Below are 18,081 nucleotides of genomic sequence, written 5' to 3' on the forward strand. Positions count from 1 at the left end.
AAAAAAAAAAAAAGGTCATGGTCAAACGTTCCGCGCAGAGCCATAAAATTTAACTAAACCCTCATGATTTAATAAATTATAAGGGAAAAAATGAACATAACAAAATGAAATAATTTTCTAGATAATTTTGAGTCGCTGGCTCGTTTAGTTCGTTGATTCGAGTTGAGATGTGATTTTATGTGAGAACTTTTTACTGTAATAAAAAAGTTAAATATGACTGTTTCTAAAATTTTTTTACTATAATAAAACTCGAATTGATGAAATAAACAGAGTCTTTAAGGCGTAAAAATAGTATAATATACAAGGACAAGTACAGAAGTTTGGTATATCCTGATTAATATTATACAAAACGCGTCATTCCAATCTGTTGTGTCTTTATCATCTCCTAGTTCTCTTCTTTCCCCCCAAAAGCTACCTTTGTTTATATTGGAATACAGTGTATAATGCTTTGGCTGCAAACATTAGTGTTCGACAAAAAAAAACAAAAAACTTTGTTTATATTGAGGGGAAAAAAAAGAGACAGAGAGAGAGAACGTTGTCTGTCTTACAACTTAGAAGAGAAAAATCTCAACTGTATATTCACTAGTAGATTTCATAATCGAGTGAACTACAGCTAGCAGGTCTTATTGTTCACACTTTGTCAACCTTGACAAACTCTTTTTTTTTTTTTTCTCTCTCTCTCTCTCAAGCAAAAGAGAAAAAAAGACAAAATAAAAAAATAAAAAAATAAAAAAATGTCTTGTATAAAGATGACAGATAAGTAGCTAAAAATGGCAACATCATGCTTTTAGGTCATCTAATACATTTCACAAATTAAGGAGAGAATTTAGGACACGACACCTTTGTAGTTCCTTCAAAGTTAGTGTCAGTGCAACAATTTGTTTTGCCAGTCTGGGATTTCAAGTTCACGTGAGTTGTGAGTACTTAATTCAGCCCATTTCATGAAAGCCGTTGATCAACATTTATACATCACTAGAATAGCAGTAAGAATCTTTTTTTTAGTGAGTTTTTGGAAGTATATATACGAGCTTATTCCACCAAGATTAATCAGAGTTTATTGGGTTGTTCTTTTGCAATAAAATATTTAAACTTAAGTTACAACTTTATTTAAGTTCACGTTCTTTTAAATTTTAACTTTATTTAACTTTACTCAACTTTATTCAAGTTACAACTTCAACTAAAGTTATAACTCAAATTCAACTCAAAAATTACACTCAAGTTACATTACAAAAGAACATGCCGAAATGCGGATTCTTAGCCTTATTCAAGTGGTGATCCATGTTTTTATAATTTGTTTCTGTTTAAAACGTCCAACATTTGACACATGAAGTGGGTTTGAAAATCAATGGTATCATATCACCAGAACATTGGAAAAGCAAGAAACTTCATATACAATTGTTATGGTTGTTTCTGCAATTTAAAACTTCTAGAACTAGAAGGCCTCGCTCATTTCGCGGATTCGAGTTTTCAATTCGAGCTGAGATGTGACATTTTCTGATAGCTTTTCACTGTAGCAGAAAAAGTTAGATGTGATATTTTTTAAGAGCCTTTTACTATAAAAATCTAAAATTGAAAACTTAAATCGGTGAAATAAACGAGATCTTCAATTACCTATTATTCACGAATTTCAATGCCTTGAGACTTTGGCAAGGAAAGGAAAACCCTTTTGTGTCAAGCACAAAGAGATTGGGCCCTACACGGCGGGACTCACGTGAACACCACAGTGAGGTCTTTTTTGGTGTTTGATAGGGATAAAATCTCCATCATAGAGGTGCTGGCAAGGAAAGTGTTACAATTTGCACATATAATGCTAAGTTATAATGCCTAACAATTTCATGTAGTTGTAGGTATAAGTTTAGTCGGTGGCCAAAGAGGGGGGGAAAAAAATGTTCAGGTACAGTGGCTGATTAGGTATATATTTTATATGCGCCTTATCTTGAAAATCATTAAACTCTTTATAACCAACAAAAAGCACGTCACCTAGTCCGTTTCAATATTCCTTTGTCTAAAAAAGTGAGAAAGCATCAACTTTAGCAGAAAGCTGGGGAAAAGATTACACTCCAATGGGGAGCTCCGCTAGGCTAAATATTAGCTAAAAAACTGATATCAAGGCAGATTGGAGGATGAGAAAATCTCAAAAATTCCAGCACAAGACCGCTCGGCATTGTAGGTGGATTGGAGGCGGTTGGGGCGGGTGGTTTGGCAAGCGGGTGAACATTTTTGGACCAATTTCGAGACAAAACTAGTATTGCAGTAATTGGGGGGGTTGGCAAGCGGGGGAACATTTTTGGACCAATTTCGAGACAAAACTAGTATTGCAGTAATTGGGAAAATGACCCACTTGCTAGTTGTTCTGTTATTAGAAAAGTTCGTTGGTAGTTCTAGTGTGAGTGATTCTTATGCTACTAAATTTCTAAATTCTAAGAATATGCTAAAGAATGAACATTGTATCATATGATAATGAAGCACAAAAGAACTTATCAGGAAAAAAAAAATGAAGCACAAAATAAGAGGTCTTCTTTGGTGAGACATAAAGCACCACTTTCTACCACATGCCAAATTTAAAAAGCAAATATTTTAATATCCAGTCCAACTTCCTTCACACTTCCAGCCAACCAAAAAAAAAAAAAAAAAAAAAAGAGGCTTCCTTGTCACAATCAATTTTCTCTCAGTTTCATACCAATTTCAATTCTCATAGAAAGATCCTTACATCTTTCTTTGTTTCTTCACAACATAGAATATTGCTAGCTTGCCAAATTTAAACAGACCATAAACTTATTTAAAGGCTCTAATGATTGCTGCCAAAAGATGCTTAAACAACCACTCTTCCTACTGCGTCCCAAATACGCGTCGAGGTAAATTCTTCTGCGACCTAATTTGTAAACAACTCTACTCTACTTTCATATCCAAACTGCCATATATGTATATTCTGTAATTTCTGCTCCTAGCTAATGGGAACTAAGGGATGATACTTACTACTTATCCACAATAACTTCAAGAACCGGTTAACTTTCAGATAAGAAACACTCTGGAACAAATACTTCTTTCACGGGCCAGGTAAAATTCATGTCCAGGAACCGCTAGCTTAAGGTTTGAAGAGAAGGCTGAAATGTGTAACAATTGAGGTGGCTTCATATTTACAATGATTGGAAAAGAATAACAGCAACCGTAATGAACATGGTAGTTGTACAAATCAAAGCCTGCAACAATCGCAAGATATCCAGTTAATCCAAGGAGAGAAAGGAAACATATCCTTTATCGTAACCTGTCACAGTTCTATTATGATTTCCGCAGGCACCAATAACAATGCAGGTTAAAATGACGATGAGATATAGCAAATTATGAGTATTTGACAAAGCAAAAGTCTTTTGTCTTTTCATCTAGCTGTGACTAGTAAGAAATAATAGAAATATAATTACTAGCAAAACGTATGCTAAATAGACTTGGGATGCTACACAGTCAGTTGATAATCAGAGAACAAATGGAGCTAATTGTTGAGGCCAACACTTACAGCTATCGCTGCAGCTGCGAGTCCGGCTCTCTCTCTTGGGTCTTTGCGATAATAGTTACCAAAGTAGAGGAATGTCGCATAGTACCACATCAACGGGAAAACAAATCCAAGTAGAAAACTGCAAAAGATGAGAGTGAGAAGAGACGAGGGTGCGTTCACATGTCAGCGAGGAGAGAAAAAAGAGTGGGGATAAGGAAACTCACGAAAACCATCCAATTCCACAACCAAAACAAGGAAGAGGTTTGTCAAACATGCCCAGCTGTGGATCTTCCGCATCTTGTATCCTAGTATACTCGCCGTTTCTATGCTCCACTACATCTGTTGAAATCCCTGAAGTTGAAAAAGACCACCTTCAAAGAATAAGTATTTTGGACCACCACCAAATCAAAACCAAGTCTACTAACTATTATAAACAAACATTACACCAGGCAGTAAAAATTCTAGAAGAGGCTAGCTAGTCTCAATTTCCAAAGACAAGTCAGGCATCGGTTTTCACTCAATAGTTCGGAATGAGAGTTCAAAATATTAAGGACATCTCAGTTCTGGTAGTCCTCCAAGGAACTGACAAGAAGGAAGTTAATTAATTTGACGATATTTACTTTTTGATGTCGGAGTCATATCATTGAATTTGCAGGCAGGTTATCCACAACTAATGTCACACCTCAACATAAATAAATAAGTGAACAGAATCCCACACAAGAAGGTTTAACAAAAAGTTAAATTCAAAAATCATTCACAAACATATAAAAGGCACCAACAATTGGACCACACAAACAGGTGAGATTGCAGAGTGCGTCTGAGATTTTCAAAATTGGCTATACTTTAAAGAACACCATTCCATGAAAACTGAAAAATAAAGGGAATTTAAAAGAGCGCCAAAGAAGTTGAATACTCTGATCCATGTATCCAAGAGACAAAATTGTGTATTAGTATCCTCAGCTTCCCTTTCTGCTTCCAAAGCAACTGCTAGAAGAAGAAAAAAAAATTGTTTTTAAGATGATGTGGGAAAAAAAATCTGAAAGCAACATAAATATTTGCTAGCCAAAAAAGGAAAGAAGCCAATTCCTCTAGTGTTGCTGAGGGCTGATGAACATACTATGACCGTCAGTTAAAACATGCAAAGAGAATGAGGTGCTCAAGCCCAAAATTCAGGTGTTCCACATAGGAGACAAGAAACAAAAGGTTAAAAAAAAAAAAAAAAATCAGTTTTATATCTGCAAACAATCACAGCTTCCCAAGAGAAGTATTAACTTGAGAATCAAATCAACTTCGTGGCAAACCATAACAAAATCGAATTCAAGTTGCTTAAAAGCAAATTAAATAACAAGTGAAGATAATCATAACAGAAAAAAAAGGGGCCCGCAATATCTTGCCTCTCAACTTTAAATTTAAAACCCAAAATAGTTTGTGCAGTGATACATACACAAATAGAGAGAGATTTCTCTATTAGGCTTCAAAATACCTTTTGTTTTTATTATTATTAACCAACAGACCCCTAAAATCCCTCCTTCTACGCAAAAAAAAAAAAAAAAAAGGAATCAATCGAATGAATTAGCAAAACCCATAACAAAGCAAAGCTGCATTCACATTCAAACCTAAAATTAAGAAAAAAAATACTGGGTCTGGGGATTTGGGAAAGTTTTTCCCAATGTTGCCTCCAAAATATGACAAATCAACCATGCAGAGAAGGAAACGGATCATCTTCCGATTTCCGATCGTTGCGATAGCGGGGAAAAAAAAATCAAAGACTGGTAAGGAAAAAGGGAGTTCGTAAGTTGGGGATAATAAAAAGTTTTGAACTTTATCTTTTTCAGTCACAGAAACGAAGAGCTGAATCTATCAGAACAAAAGGAGGTAAATGAAAAAAAAAAAAAAAAAAAAAAAAAAATTAACAAAAGTTAACCAGGAAAAAAAAGAGAAAAAAGTTACCTCTTTAGCATTCCAAAGTGTCCAAGGGCTTGACGAGAAACTGACGAGTGATGAACACAATCGCCGGCTACAAGTAGAGCCTAGTTCTGTGTCTAGTTTTCTACTGCGTGTTTGACACAAAAATTCATTTCATGAATTATAATTCGTCATTAATTATAATTTTAAAAAAAAATATATAAATTAAAAATAATTTTAAATTATAATTCTGAATTTATAAATTAAATAAAAAGATAAAAGGCTTGTTCTTTTGAGTGAAAAACTAAAAAAAATGTAATTCGAGTTACAATTTTATTCGAGTTCATGTTCTTTTAAGTTTAAACTCGAGTTTAAACTCGAGTTCAAACTCGAGTTTAGGACTAAAACTTTCACCGATTCGAGTTTAGAATTCGAGTTTTGCTACAGTAAAAAGTTCTCATAAACAGTCACATCTAACTTTTTTGCTACAGTAAAAAGCTCTCACATAAAATCACATCTCAACTCGAATCAGTGAAGTGAACGGGCCCTTCCCATCCAACTCGAGTTCAGAAACTCGAACTCAAATTAATGAATAATATTTTTTCTATTCTTAAAAATGCTATAACTTTTTCGTTTTAATTCTGATTGAGATGATTTTTTTTTCTATGCGTTGACAACGAAAAGACGAATAAAACCTGATCCATATACCCTATTATAATTTTTCATCAACATAGAGTTTTTATTAAAATACTAACTAAATACGAATTCAAGTTTTGACTCACTCAAATACAAACTCAAAAAGATTCTTATCTCAAATCATAACTTAAATGTACACAACCAAACACAAACTCAAGTTACAAGTTCAACTCAAGTTATAACTCAAATTCAACTCAAGAATTATACTCAAGTTAAACTTCAAAAGAACAAGCCCAAAATTAACACCCAACCAGAGCCGTATGATTTTAATTTTTTAATTTTTAATTTTTAATTTTTTAATTTTTTTTTTTGTGGAACTGGAAGGGATCTACTCGCTAGATACAATTAAGATTCCTTTTTTTCACCAAAAAAATATTCCTTTTAGTTAATGTACCTTTTTATTTATTTATTTTTCCTTTCAGTTCATGTACTTGATTATTCTTCTTTTTTTTTCCTCTCTTTCTTAAACTTTTTTTCTTTTTCTCATTCCCGTTATTTATATTTTTCTTCTTTTTTTACACATTGTCTCTTTTAATTTTTCTTCTGATATTCCTTAATTTTCTATTTACTTTTTTAATTAAAATAATTCTTTTTAAATATGTTTTTTATCAAAATTTTTTATATAACTTTAATTCTTTCTTTCTTTTTTTTTAGAACTTTTTCTCAATTATTTTTTTAATTTTTACTTATTTTCTTTTCCTCATTGACCTTTTTTCTTTTATTTTTCTCTGGCATTTGTTGACTGTTACATTTTCTTTACAATATCGTTTTTTACAATATCCCTTTTTAAAATACATAATTGTTAAGAGTTGAATAAAAAAGTCATTCATAACTTTAATTTTTTTCGATATTATTTTTTTAAAACATTTTTCCTATTGTTTCAATTAATAGACTAACTTCTAAAGAGGCTACATATTTTGACGCGAAATTAAACTTACAAAATTATTCCTCACGTGCATAATATCGGCTCAAATAGTCAATTAAAGAGATGGCATCAGTATAAATTATTCCTCACGTGCATAATATCGGCTCAAATAGTCAATTAAAGAGATGGCATCAATATAAAAAGTTATGATAGCAAATAAAACGAAAATAGAGAGAATGACAATATATAATAAAATGATAGGAATTCAGAGAACGAAAACTACACGAAATGACATCAACGAAAAATGACAATACCGCAACATAAAAGGATGGATAAACTTTATTTTTGCCCCCCCCCCCCCCCCCCCCCAACTTTGAAACGTTAGTCACTTTGCTCTTTATGTTTATTTGACTAACAGGTTTGACGGCGTGATAATTATTGGATGGGTAGTATAATGAATTATTTGCATAAATACACCCTGAAATATGTATCATATTTCAAAATGCTCCATGGTCTACTAAAACACATCAAAATGTCTATAATCTATAGAAAACATAATAAAATAACAATTTTATTGATATGACATGTCATTAAAAATTAATTAGACATTAAATTCTAAATGAATCAATAAAAATGATTAAATACTAAATAATAATAATAATAAATATAAAAGGCTTCGCTTCAAAAAATTTAAAAGTTTTAAAAATATTTTTTCAATAATCAAAACTCAGAAGAAAAGAAGAATTTTTGTTTTTGAAAAACCTTATCTTTTTCATGTCTGAAAGTGCATATCAAAACACTTATTTTTCCTTAAAATGATTTTTTTATTATTTTTGAATTGTCTTTCGGGGTTTTCAATTTTTTATAAATTAGTTGATATAGAATGTTACTAAAAATTCAAAAAATCCAAAAGACAAGTAAAAAATATCAAAAAAATAATAATAAAAATAAAAACTTCTTCCTCTTCAAACATCGAAAAACCTTCTTTCTCTTTAAGTGAAAAAATTTGTTTTAATGTGCACTTCTAGAGCTGAAGAGGATGAAGGTTTTTCAATTTTTTTCTATTTTCTTTTGGGGTTTTTAATTTTTTTAATTTTTTGAAGTGAAGCATTTTAACATTTTTATATTTTCAATATTTACTTCTAATGATTCAATTACAATTTAATGTCTAATTTATTTGTAATGACGTGCCACATAAGTAAAACTGTTATTTTATTATGTTTTTTAAATATTAAGAGTATTTTGATGTGTTTTGATATATTATGGGACATTTGAAATATAATACATACTTTAGAGGAAATTTACATAAATAGTTCATTAAACTATCCATCTAATAATTGTCATGTCATCAAATCCTTTAGTCAAATAAATAGAATGGCAAAGTGACTAATGTTTTAAAGTTCATGGGGTGCGCAGACTAATTTTTAAAGTTCAGGGGATAAATTGATAAAGAGACCAAAGTTCAGGAGTAAAAATAAAATTTATCATGCGTTTGGTTAGTGTATTCGTGTCATGATTCGAATTATGGTTCGTTATTCGTTACAGTATTTTCTCACATAAAAAACACACATAAATTAAAAATAGTTATGAATCTATGAATCAAACGTTAATCTTAAAAGAGAGAAACGTTCGTCAAAAAAAAAAAAAAAATATTAATGATGACCTGTGAAAACGACGACTCACGAAATTACAAGTGCCTAAACCAACAAGAAAGTAGGGAAGCGACAATTACTTGCAAATGAGAGAGTAAGGCCCCGTTTACTTCGCTGATTCGAGTTTAGAATTCGAGTTTTTTTACAGTAAAAAGCTCTCACAAACAATCACATCTAACTTTTTTGCTACAGTAAAAAGCTCTCATATAAAATTACATCTCAACTCAAATTAGCGAAGTGAAAACCCACGATACACCACCGGAAACGATATCATCAGTAAAAAACAATATAAATATTAAATGTAAGGCGAGAAATATTAACGCTTTCCTGATAAAACAACGACGACAATGAAATATATCAACGTAGAAAGCAACGGTAAAAATTTTAAACAAAATATATCATTCAGGCAACCACAACAGTGCAAAACGTCAAAAGAAAAAAAAAAAGAAAAAAGGGAAACATCAATGACCTGAAAAAATATCAGTGGCAGTAAAAGACAACCATAGAAGAGGATGATAACAACTAAAACGACAACAATGGAAAACAACCATAAGTGGAATTGTTAAGGAAGCAACATGTCAACAATGGCCTGAAAAACGACAAGAACATAAGAAAGCTACATGAATTTACGAGGAAAAAAAATGACCTAAAAAAAGGACAGCTAAAAAAAAGAATGTTGACGCGCAGAAAAACAAAAAACGACGAATAAAACCATAACTGCAGAATACGAAGACGATGTTGAAACGAGCGTGATGGGAGAGGCAAGTAAACAAGACAACCATGACCTGAAGAAAACGACATGCTAGAATTTAACAATATTAAAGTAAAAACAACAATGACATCCGAAACAACATTATCCAAAACGACATTATTCAAAAAACGACAGCGATGGAAACGCAACAACGACAATAAATGATTTCAAGATAGAAAACGACTAGGACAACTAAAACGATATTAATGAAGACAACAGCCGTGTACGACAATACTGGGGGAAAAAGGACCTTACCTGAAAAATGGCAACGACAAGGTGCAGGTCCTGTAGAACATCAAGAAAGAAGAGGGCAACAATAACAAAAACGACATGATTAGAAAATAACAGAACTGAAAAGTAAAGAAACGACACAATACTCTCTCCAGATGGTAGAGAACGTTGACAAAAAGAAATTTCACCCTCTTTTTATCTACACCATCCGATTCTCCAAATCTCCATCGAACGGTCACAGAATCACCCACCACTGAACTCCAAAACCGTACATATCCAAACAGGGTTTAAAAGGGTTTTTGGGCTTCGCCGGAATCCAAGTTTACCGCCACCACCATCAACGGCCAAACGCCACCCAACAAAACCAAAAATCTTCAAAACTCTCTCTCTATCCTCGGTTATGGATTCCGACGCCGAAGACTCCCGATCGAGGCAAAACCTAGAAACAGAAACCCCCAGAAAACGCTCAGAACCGTCATCGACTTCGATCGCCGAGAAGAAGAGCAAGAAGAAGAGGAAGAATAAAGTCGAAGCCACCATCCAAGTGGTCCAAAACCAGCCGGAGAGGGCCCCACCACTGGTGGGGTATTTCCCGTCTGGGTTCGATCCCAAGGACGGGGACGACGAGTCCAGTGCCACCGCCATGGCTAGGGTTTTCAGGAACAGGAATAAGCCCAAAAGGCTTCAGCTCGTGGTGAGTCCGAATGGGGCGAACGTGGATTTCGTCGGTACTAATTACAGCGGCGAGGCCGAGGCTGGGCAGCAGCATTGCAATTATGCCCTTGGGGTTCTTGACAAGGAAACCCAGACCTTGAAGATCGTGCCCATTGCTTCTAACAAGGTTATTTTACCTCAAAGTTTGTTTCTTTGTTGCATTTGTTGTGTCTGTAATTTGTTTGGTTTCTGAAACATATTTACGAGTATTGGATTAGGATGAATTGGAATTATTAAACTGTTGTTGAGATTGCGTTTAATGAGGAATTGCTACTTGGTAGTAAAACTTTGATTTTTAATTTAATGTTTGGTTGCTCAGAAAGCGTAGGAAAGGGAAATGTAATAGGAAAATGTTTAATTAAGTGGCCAAAGTGCTCGTATTTGGGCTGATTTGTTATGTTCCTTCTTTGTTTGCCAATAACCATGTAAGTTGAACTCATTGTCGTCACTTATTTTTCCGCGTATACATTTGCATTTCACTAAATTAATCATGAGCATCATACTGTAAAGCTTTGATCTTTCCGTGTTACCATACTTTGATCTCGCGAAGAGATAACTTTAACCCGTTTTGGGATCTCGTTGTCCAGATTTTCAGATTAGAACCAAAAGTTCGAGGTTTGCGTTTGCCTAATAAAGACTCTGGAAGTTTGGCAGAGGGAGAACGCTCTGCTCTATCGAAGTCAGAAAAGATTAAAGGGCTAACCGATCGCTATGGTACAAATAAGTCGATAAGGGAGGTAAGAGTCCACTTTTCTTTGAGGTTGTTAATTTGTACAGGCCAAGTTTTCGTTAGAAATATCAGTGTCATGCTTTGTCGAGCTGAGTAATGTTTGAGTGCTGATTGCATTGTTAGGATAATCAAAACTGAATTTGTATGGAACATTGCAGGCTAAGAAGAGGGACGCCCTTTATCAAAATGATGATCCTGAAACTCAGAAGGATATGGATGAGAAAATCAAACAAATTGTGATAAAGAAAGATGCTCTTGAAAGTACTCAAGTCCACACCGACCGTAATATACCACCGTATAATGCTGCTGCAACTTCTTCTCAGGAGGCTTATCCGATCGAGAAGATCATCCTCAAAGGAGAGTGGGATTTCCTTGAAGATATTTATCGACTTCTGCAAGAGGAAGCAGAATTGAAGTCCGATGATTATCCAAGCTTCATTTCCAACAGAATCCAAAATTTGCGTGAGACTGAGGTAGGTTTCCATGAAAGAGTGCGAATCATTTGCACGAAATAATCTTAAAATGATGGATCGGCTTGCTGCTTGCTCAAATAACTTTTTCCCCCAAAAATCGGTTATCTTATATGTTCTCTTTGTGGCATTCTGGATTAAAAGTCCGTGAATTTTCTAGTTGTTTATCTCTCCCAACTGAACGCTTCAAAAACGAATTCCCTAAAATTTATGTTTGTAATGCATTAGTAGTTCCTTTGTAAGCTTACAATTTTCTTATTGAAGCTGAAAAGCAAGGGAAGAACAATCACGACAATGGAACAATGGCCCTGTTCATTTCACCGATTCGAGTTTAGAATTTGAATTTTGTTATAAAAAGCTCTCAGAAACAGTCACATCAAACTTTTTTACTACAGTAAAAAGCTTTCACATAAAATCACATCCCAACTCGAATTAAAAATTCAAATCAAGGAACTAAACAGGCCTTAAGGCAAAAGGCTGGAATATAAATAAAACCATGATATCCTCCTCCGCTTTAGGGGTTAACTTTATGTTTATTGACCGTGTTCTTCTCAAGTTCAGAATATCTTGTATTTTCTGCTCTCTGACCTCTGTGTGTTTTTATAGGATGAAGAGGAGAAGAAAAGGCGAGCTTGCATATTCTCATACATTACTCATCTTATAAAGTTCAAGGATCTGCATTCGATGGACGGTGTTTCTTCTGCAAAGCGCCATAAGTTTCCGAGCATTCTACGCCAAAAGTTCTCAGCCATGTTTTTGAGCTCGGAGGTGAAAAAGCTGGCATCTAAGGAAAACGATCTTCTGATTAGCTATGTCTTGGTACTCACACTATATGCAGATCGGTTCCAAACAAACTTGACCGACATAGCTAAGGATTTGAGAATGACTTCAGTAACTCTGAGAGTGCACTATGAGCAATTGGGTTGCAAGCTAGTACGCCAGAACAACCTATGGTTCGCAACCCTACCTGTCCCTCTCCAGTTCCCCGATTTGAGGCAGAGGCGGCGAAAGCGGTAGAGAATCATCGATTCATTTTCTTGCAAGTGAGAGCAAATGCGGAAGAATGTGGCGGCTTTCCTATACATTTAAAAAACTAGAGTTTTTGGCAGTGTTCAGTTTCCTTGCGTGATTCCCATCACCTTTTCTTTTACTATTAAACACTATTGTGCTCATCTGAAACAGTTCTGTATAAGGTTGAATTTTGGATTTTGATGGTTATTGTTATAAGCATTTGGGTATTTAATCATATACCATATTCTTCTTTCACAGCCTTGTTTTATCATTTCGTTGGCATTCTTGAAGTTTGTCGCCCACTAATTTAATATAGCACTCGTCTGAGGAATATTAAACTGGTTAGTTCAGTTCAGAAGTTTATAATAAGCTCATTCATCTTAATTGGTATTTCTAATTACTCTAGTTTAAACAGTAATCTTAAAACTCTTGTGTACCAATTCAAATTTCAATTTTTGTGTATCAATTTTAATTTTAATTTTTGTGTACTAACTAATATAGCACATGAATTGTCATCTTTTTATTAATAAATATAATCTCTTTCATTAATTAACATGACAATATTTTACATCTACTAATAAAAAAAAATAATTCATATACCACATCAGTTGACATAAGTTGTAATTTGAGTTATGTCCCTAGCATTATTCAACTAAACAAACTGCAAGACTTTCATTCAGAGTTTCAGCTACTAAAAAATCTTTGGTAAGATATGAGCATTTTTTAGAACTGTCAGATTTTTATAGCTTAAAAAACAAAATAAAAATAAAAAATAAAAAATAAAAAAAAGCCAACAAGAGTCCCTTTCAACTTTACTAGAGCCCTGCATGCCAGATGAATAAATGAACAGAATCTACAGAAACCATTGGAATAATTCTCTCTTTAAACTAAAATCAGCATCAGCAAAATTTACAGGAATTCAACACGACGCATATACTTAAAAAACCACGTCTTATAGTTTCCACATTACAATTTGTTTGTTATATATAGTACACCAGATTTCTATATTCAGAAATCACATTGAGCCCAAGAGAAAAAACGAATGGACATTAGCGATATATAATATATTAATTAGATTCTTTCTTAATCTAGTCAATATAGGGAGATTAAAATGACTTGGACCGTGTGCTTGATGGGATGGACATCTTCTCCATCAGGATTTGCTCTTGAATTTTCTTTGAGCTTTCAAATCCACCACAATCACAGATATGTTATCCTTGCTTCCCTTTTGGAGGGCAAGCATCGACAGATGCTCCGCCGCAGCTTGAGCCGCGAGGTCTGTTCCCAAACCCCTCTCCGCAGAAGCTGTGACTCCGTTCTTCTTGTACCAGAGGAGAATCCGCCGTCGAGCCACTTCGCAGACTTCTTCGTTCGTCATGACGTCCCATAATCCGTCGGTGGCTAAGATAAGGCACTCATCCTCCCTTGTTCGAGGAAGGACCATCACTTCTGGTTCCGGTATAATCCATGGTTTTAAATATCTATCTCCTGTAGTATCAATGGTGAAAAGAAAAATCTCAACTCAACAGACAAGACACAGAAAGAAATCAACTCATTTCCTAGTCATGAACTTGAGAAAAGACATACCTATGGATCTCGACATTGCAAGAACTCCAAAAACACGGTGCCCGTTCCACTGTATGACCTTGCCCCCAGACGCCTCGATCCTTGCATATTCGTCCTCTCTGTTTGGCTGAGAAAATTTAACAAAATGAAGTGAGACAGATTAGTTTCTTCAAAGGGAGGATTTTGTTCGCTTAAGTGAAGACATGACAGACTGTAAAACTGTGTTACTTTATGATCGACTGATAACGGGACAGGTTCTTTGCCACGGCATAGAACTGCTCGTGAATCACCGCAGTTTGCAACTATGATGTGCGATGAGCAGACTAATGCAACCACAGCCGTAGATCCGACCGTTTCCGGGGCTACAGGCTCAAACATAGCATCTGAAGCATCGACGTCGCTTCCATCAGTGCTCCGTCCAGCTTTCCCTCCAATCTCATCATCCACCTTCTGAAAGCAAGAAGTGAAGGTTTTCTCCCACCTCACTTGTCGATTCTCTCCCGGATTTGCATCACTTAAATCGCCTTTAATGAATCCAATCTCCTCAGCCAAAGCCAAGTGGATGCGCTCGCGACAATAGTCAGCGACCTACATGATGGAACATAATCAGTGAAGGGAAAATTCTACAACTAAGATGATTCTAAAAAGAAAAACTGGAATCAAAGGAATCGAACAAACGTGGTAGAAAAAGAAGAAATTTACCAGAGATCCTCCGTGGCCATCATACACACCGAAAAAATGACTGGTTAGGTGTGTCAAATTTTGACTGATTCCATCAATCATACAAGTATCAATAAGCATTTCAATAGGAATTTTCATAAACCTTGGTACAGCAGCAACTGCATCTTCCATTTCTGGTCTTCTTCCACAAATGGATACCGAGCCCCAAAGGGGAATACAGTCCAGCTCGAACACGCTTCGGGTGGCTCCTTTAACAAAAGTATTCTCGCCATGTGACTGGATAACCACCGCCGAGGTGACCAATTCAGACTTGCTGGATATATCCGAAACTGGACTCACCGCTGCCACAATGACTTCGCCAGAAGGCACCTTTCCGTTACTTGATTCCACCAAGATAATAGCCTTGGCAACAATCTGACCATCTTGAACATTTCCAATCTCCACGACATCTGGTAAGCTTAGCTCAGATCCCACCTCCAAAGCTAGCAACTCTTTGTTAATTATTCCATTATTGTCATCAGTAATGGATAAAATTTCATCTTCCCCGCTTACTTGAACAACAACATCGCTGGTAACACGAATATTTCCACTCTCAGGCAACATTGTAAACAAATCAGCACCACCTCCGTTATCTCCTTGTGCTGACATGGTCACCATGCTAACTGCACTCCTTACAGCACTGCAACTTCGGTTGCCACAGGATATAGACTCTGCACACACCACCTTAGCAGGATCCAACGGCAGATTTCCAGCGTCTGTTACCAGCTTGAGCTGCGTGAACTCAACGTGGGTTGCGATTCCAGAGTTGTCACACAACGATTTATCTAAACTAAATGTCACTGCAACTGCCGAAGGCATCTCTTCCATCAAGTCCCTTCTGTATCCACCATCGAGCAGTTACATTTTGACTTTTATACCTAATAACTCTACAATTCTTAGCTCCATCCTTTTCAGCTCCGAACGTGGAAGACTTTTGTCGTCTTGTATCGTCGTGCCAGTGGAAGTAAAAAACACATAAATGAAAGAGAAATTTCAACATCAACATCATAAGACAAAAGAGAGAAGATTCATAAATGTAGACAGGTGAAGACCACCGACCAATTTACTTATAAGATAAGATTACAGGCTTATCATCTTAAAACCTAGAGAAATCTAAAGCAAAACCGAAAGTTAGTAACACAAAAAAGTTAGATGTCATCACTATTGATACTGATACAAGAGAAACAAGCTGACCATGAGTCAATGCCAAAAACTATTTAGTGACATATATAAGAAGTTCAATCCTAATTCCTTTTGAACAAAGCACCACCAAAAGTACGACTTTTTTGCTCTCAAACATATCCAAAATCAGAAACCAAATTATTGGGAATTTGACACATGTTTAAACATATGCCACAGATCCACCAAATCTTTTACAAATTAACCCCTAGTTTCAGATCTGATGGATTAAAAGGAATCTATTCACCTAATTAATTTAAAAACAAAAAACAAAAAAAAATCCAAGCTTTCACGGGAAATTGGATTTCTCTGGATTCCTGAAGTTAATAAATTTCTCGACCTCCTGGAAAACAATCCACCACAGAATACCAAAAATCCTATCCTCAACACCAAACCCTTAAGAAAATTATACACGTGTTAATATGAAAATGACTGCAATCCAATCTTTATCCATTAAACCCAGAAAGATAAAGCAAAAGGGTCATGAGAAAGAACCTAGGAAATAGAAAACCAACCCTATGAATCACAGGAAAGCCCAAAAAGATGAATCCTTTTTTAACATAAAATTTGGGTTTCCTGGATCTGAGGCAAACCATCTCAGCCTCTGGGTCTCCACCTTTTCTTTCTTGTTTCTTGTTTCTTGTTTCTTCTTCTTCTTATATACAATGAACACAACACAAAAAATTATCAATACCCATTAAAAATCATCATTAGAAGAAGCTAAAGTTACCACTTTTGGGGATGCCACTAAAATGATCTCCTTTCTCTCCCCCCTAAAAAGAACTAGCTAGTAAAATAAATAAATTAATTAAAAAAAAAAGCATCTTACCAGAGCAAAGAAAAATATGGGCTTTCTGAGTGAAGAAGCCTCTTCCTCCTAGATTTTTTTTTATTTTCCTCTGTTTTCTGAGGGATTCAATTGGAGGCTTCGGAGGACTTGATTGAGAGAGAGAGAGAGAGAGAGAGAGAGAGAGAGAAGAGAGAGAAACATGAGAGTTTGTTCTTTTTTTTAAAGAAAAAAAAAAGAAAAAGACCAAGCACTCCTTTTTAAGACACGTATACGTGTTATCTTACATCAATAAAGCGTTGTGTGCGACAGAAAATGCTTAGGTTAGGACTGTGCTTACCAAGAGGACAACTACTCCCATGGATTTTTCATGAGACACAGCTTTCGGGAAGACACGTGTCCAAGAACTGAAACTATTGTCTCGATAATGTCTCTTCCACAGTTTTTCTTTCTTTTTCTTTCTTTTTTTTTGTTGGACTGATAATAGAAAATTTTTATGGTGTTTTTTTTAAATTAATATTTTTTATTTATTGGTGGTTGAATTTGTATTACATCGGATTAAAAATTAAATCTGATTAAAAAATAATATAAATTTAACAGTTGATAAATAAAAAATACCAGTATAACACTATAAAAAGTTCTCTAATAATAATACTATCGTTTAGTTCATTAGTTTAAATTTTATTTATTTAAATTTTTAATTTGAGCAAAAATATTCAAATTATGTAATTTAAATTATATTTTAAATTGACGTTTAGGTGTGCAATTAAATTTTTAATTTTGAAGGGGAATAAAATTTTAATTATTTAGTATGTGTGAAAAGCGAAGAGAATAGACATTTTTTATTATTCAAAAATAATTTAAACTGTTGAACTTGATGGAGAAATTAAACTCTAAATTAACTTATTTAATTTAATTTAAACAAAAAATATAATTTAAATTATTTTTTTAAAATATTAATTTAAACTGTATTTACTATTTAAATTGAATTGAATTAAATTAAATTAATAAAATAAACGGGGATAATGTCTCTCAACAGTTTTATGCTTATCGTTATTGCAAGTTCACATCTCTTTTAAAGGTGATGTCTTTTTTTGCCAATGTAATTTCCACTCCAAGTTTTGTCAAAATTTGGCTTGCTTCACCACCGCATGTGGAAAACACATCAAGATACTTTTTTTTTTCTTTGAGAAAAAATGTAAAGAATATTAAATACGATATATATATATTTTTTTTATTTTATTTTTTTGCAATGAGGTACAAAAAAATATGAAATGTCTTATATTCAGCAACCGGATCAGTCAAGAAAATGTA

General features: G+C 34.4%; 3 protein-coding genes across 7 annotated transcripts; 1 reads left to right on the top strand and 2 right to left on the bottom strand.

Moving 5' to 3' along the window:
• Positions 1-2,571: 2,571 nt before the first annotated feature.
• Positions 2,572-5,536, bottom strand: LOC21396635 (60S ribosomal protein L18a-like protein). Of its 2 annotated transcripts, none has more exons than XM_024166854.1 (5): positions 5,441-5,536; positions 4,404-4,477; positions 3,715-3,841; positions 3,512-3,629; positions 2,572-3,200 (listed from the first exon to the last, which is right to left on the bottom strand). In XM_024166854.1, exons 2-5 carry the CDS (start codon positions 4,411-4,413, stop codon positions 3,138-3,140), a joined length of 318 nt encoding a protein of 105 aa, XP_024022622.1. In that variant the 5' UTR covers positions 4,414-4,477; positions 5,441-5,536; the 3' UTR covers positions 2,572-3,137. The 2 variants fall into 2 exon arrangements, with proteins under 2 accessions (XP_024022622.1, XP_024022618.1); XM_024166850.1 differs by having other exon boundaries at positions 2,573-3,200; positions 4,404-4,474.
• Positions 5,537-9,834: 4,298 nt separating this feature from the next.
• On the top strand, positions 9,835-12,754 carry LOC21396636 (DNA-directed RNA polymerase I subunit rpa49). The gene is made up of 4 exons (XM_010089400.2): positions 9,835-10,431; positions 10,892-11,041; positions 11,193-11,507; positions 12,111-12,754. The coding sequence occupies exons 1-4, from the start codon at positions 9,991-9,993 to the stop codon at positions 12,519-12,521; spliced, it is 1,317 nt and encodes a 438-aa protein (XP_010087702.1). The 5' UTR covers positions 9,835-9,990; the 3' UTR covers positions 12,522-12,754.
• A 669-nt stretch (positions 12,755-13,423) lies between these two features.
• LOC21396637 (protein phosphatase 2C 16) lies at positions 13,424-16,993 on the bottom strand. Of its 4 annotated transcripts, none has more exons than XM_024166753.1 (6): positions 16,810-16,993; positions 16,496-16,632; positions 14,784-15,742; positions 14,310-14,669; positions 14,103-14,208; positions 13,424-14,003 (listed from the first exon to the last, which is right to left on the bottom strand). In XM_024166753.1, exons 3-6 carry the CDS (start codon positions 15,627-15,629, stop codon positions 13,669-13,671), a joined length of 1,647 nt encoding a protein of 548 aa, XP_024022521.1. In that variant the 5' UTR covers positions 15,630-15,742; positions 16,496-16,632; positions 16,810-16,993; the 3' UTR covers positions 13,424-13,668. The 4 variants fall into 4 exon arrangements, with proteins under 4 accessions (XP_024022521.1, XP_024022534.1, XP_024022528.1 ...); XM_024166766.1 differs by having other exon boundaries at positions 16,476-16,632; XM_024166760.1 differs by having other exon boundaries at positions 16,496-16,635.
• Between the last annotated feature and the right edge of the window lie 1,088 nt (positions 16,994-18,081).

The sequence above is a fragment of the Morus notabilis genome, unplaced genomic scaffold, assembly GCF_000414095.1.
Source record: "Morus notabilis unplaced genomic scaffold, ASM41409v2 Scaffold449, whole genome shotgun sequence".
In the NCBI taxonomy this organism is placed as follows: Eukaryota; Viridiplantae; Streptophyta; class Magnoliopsida; order Rosales; family Moraceae; genus Morus; species Morus notabilis.

What these genes read in the sequence shown, in the direction of transcription:
- LOC21396635 (XM_024166854.1), bottom strand. An exon ending in TGTGGAATTGGATGGTTTTC is followed by an intron (nt 3,630 to 3,714) that starts GTGAGTTTCCTT and finishes CATCTTTTGCAG; the next exon opens with TTTTCTACTTGGATTTGTTT. An exon ending in TCGCAGCTGCAGCGATAGCT is followed by an intron (nt 3,201 to 3,511) that starts GTAAGTGTTGGC and finishes CGATTGTTGCAG; the next exon opens with GCTTTGATTTGTACAACTAC.
- LOC21396637 (XM_010089401.2), bottom strand. Translation starts at nt 15,629, where the DNA reads ATGGAAGAGATGCCTTCGGCAGTTGCAGTGACATTTAGTTTAGATAAA. An exon ending in ATGGCCACGGAGGATCTCTG is followed by an intron (nt 14,670 to 14,783) that starts GTAAATTTCTTC and finishes TCCATCATGTAG; the next exon opens with GTCGCTGACTATTGTCGCGA. An exon ending in CGTTATCAGTCGATCATAAA is followed by an intron (nt 14,209 to 14,309) that starts GTAACACAGTTT and finishes AAATTTTCTCAG; the next exon opens with CCAAACAGAGAGGACGAATA.
- LOC21396636 (XM_010089400.2), top strand. Translation starts at nt 9,991, where the DNA reads ATGGATTCCGACGCCGAAGACTCCCGATCGAGGCAAAACCTAGAAACA. An exon ending in TGCCCATTGCTTCTAACAAG is followed by an intron (nt 10,432 to 10,891) that starts GTTATTTTACCT and finishes CTCGTTGTCCAG; the next exon opens with ATTTTCAGATTAGAACCAAA. An exon ending in AAAATTTGCGTGAGACTGAG is followed by an intron (nt 11,508 to 12,110) that starts GTAGGTTTCCAT and finishes GTGTTTTTATAG; the next exon opens with GATGAAGAGGAGAAGAAAAG.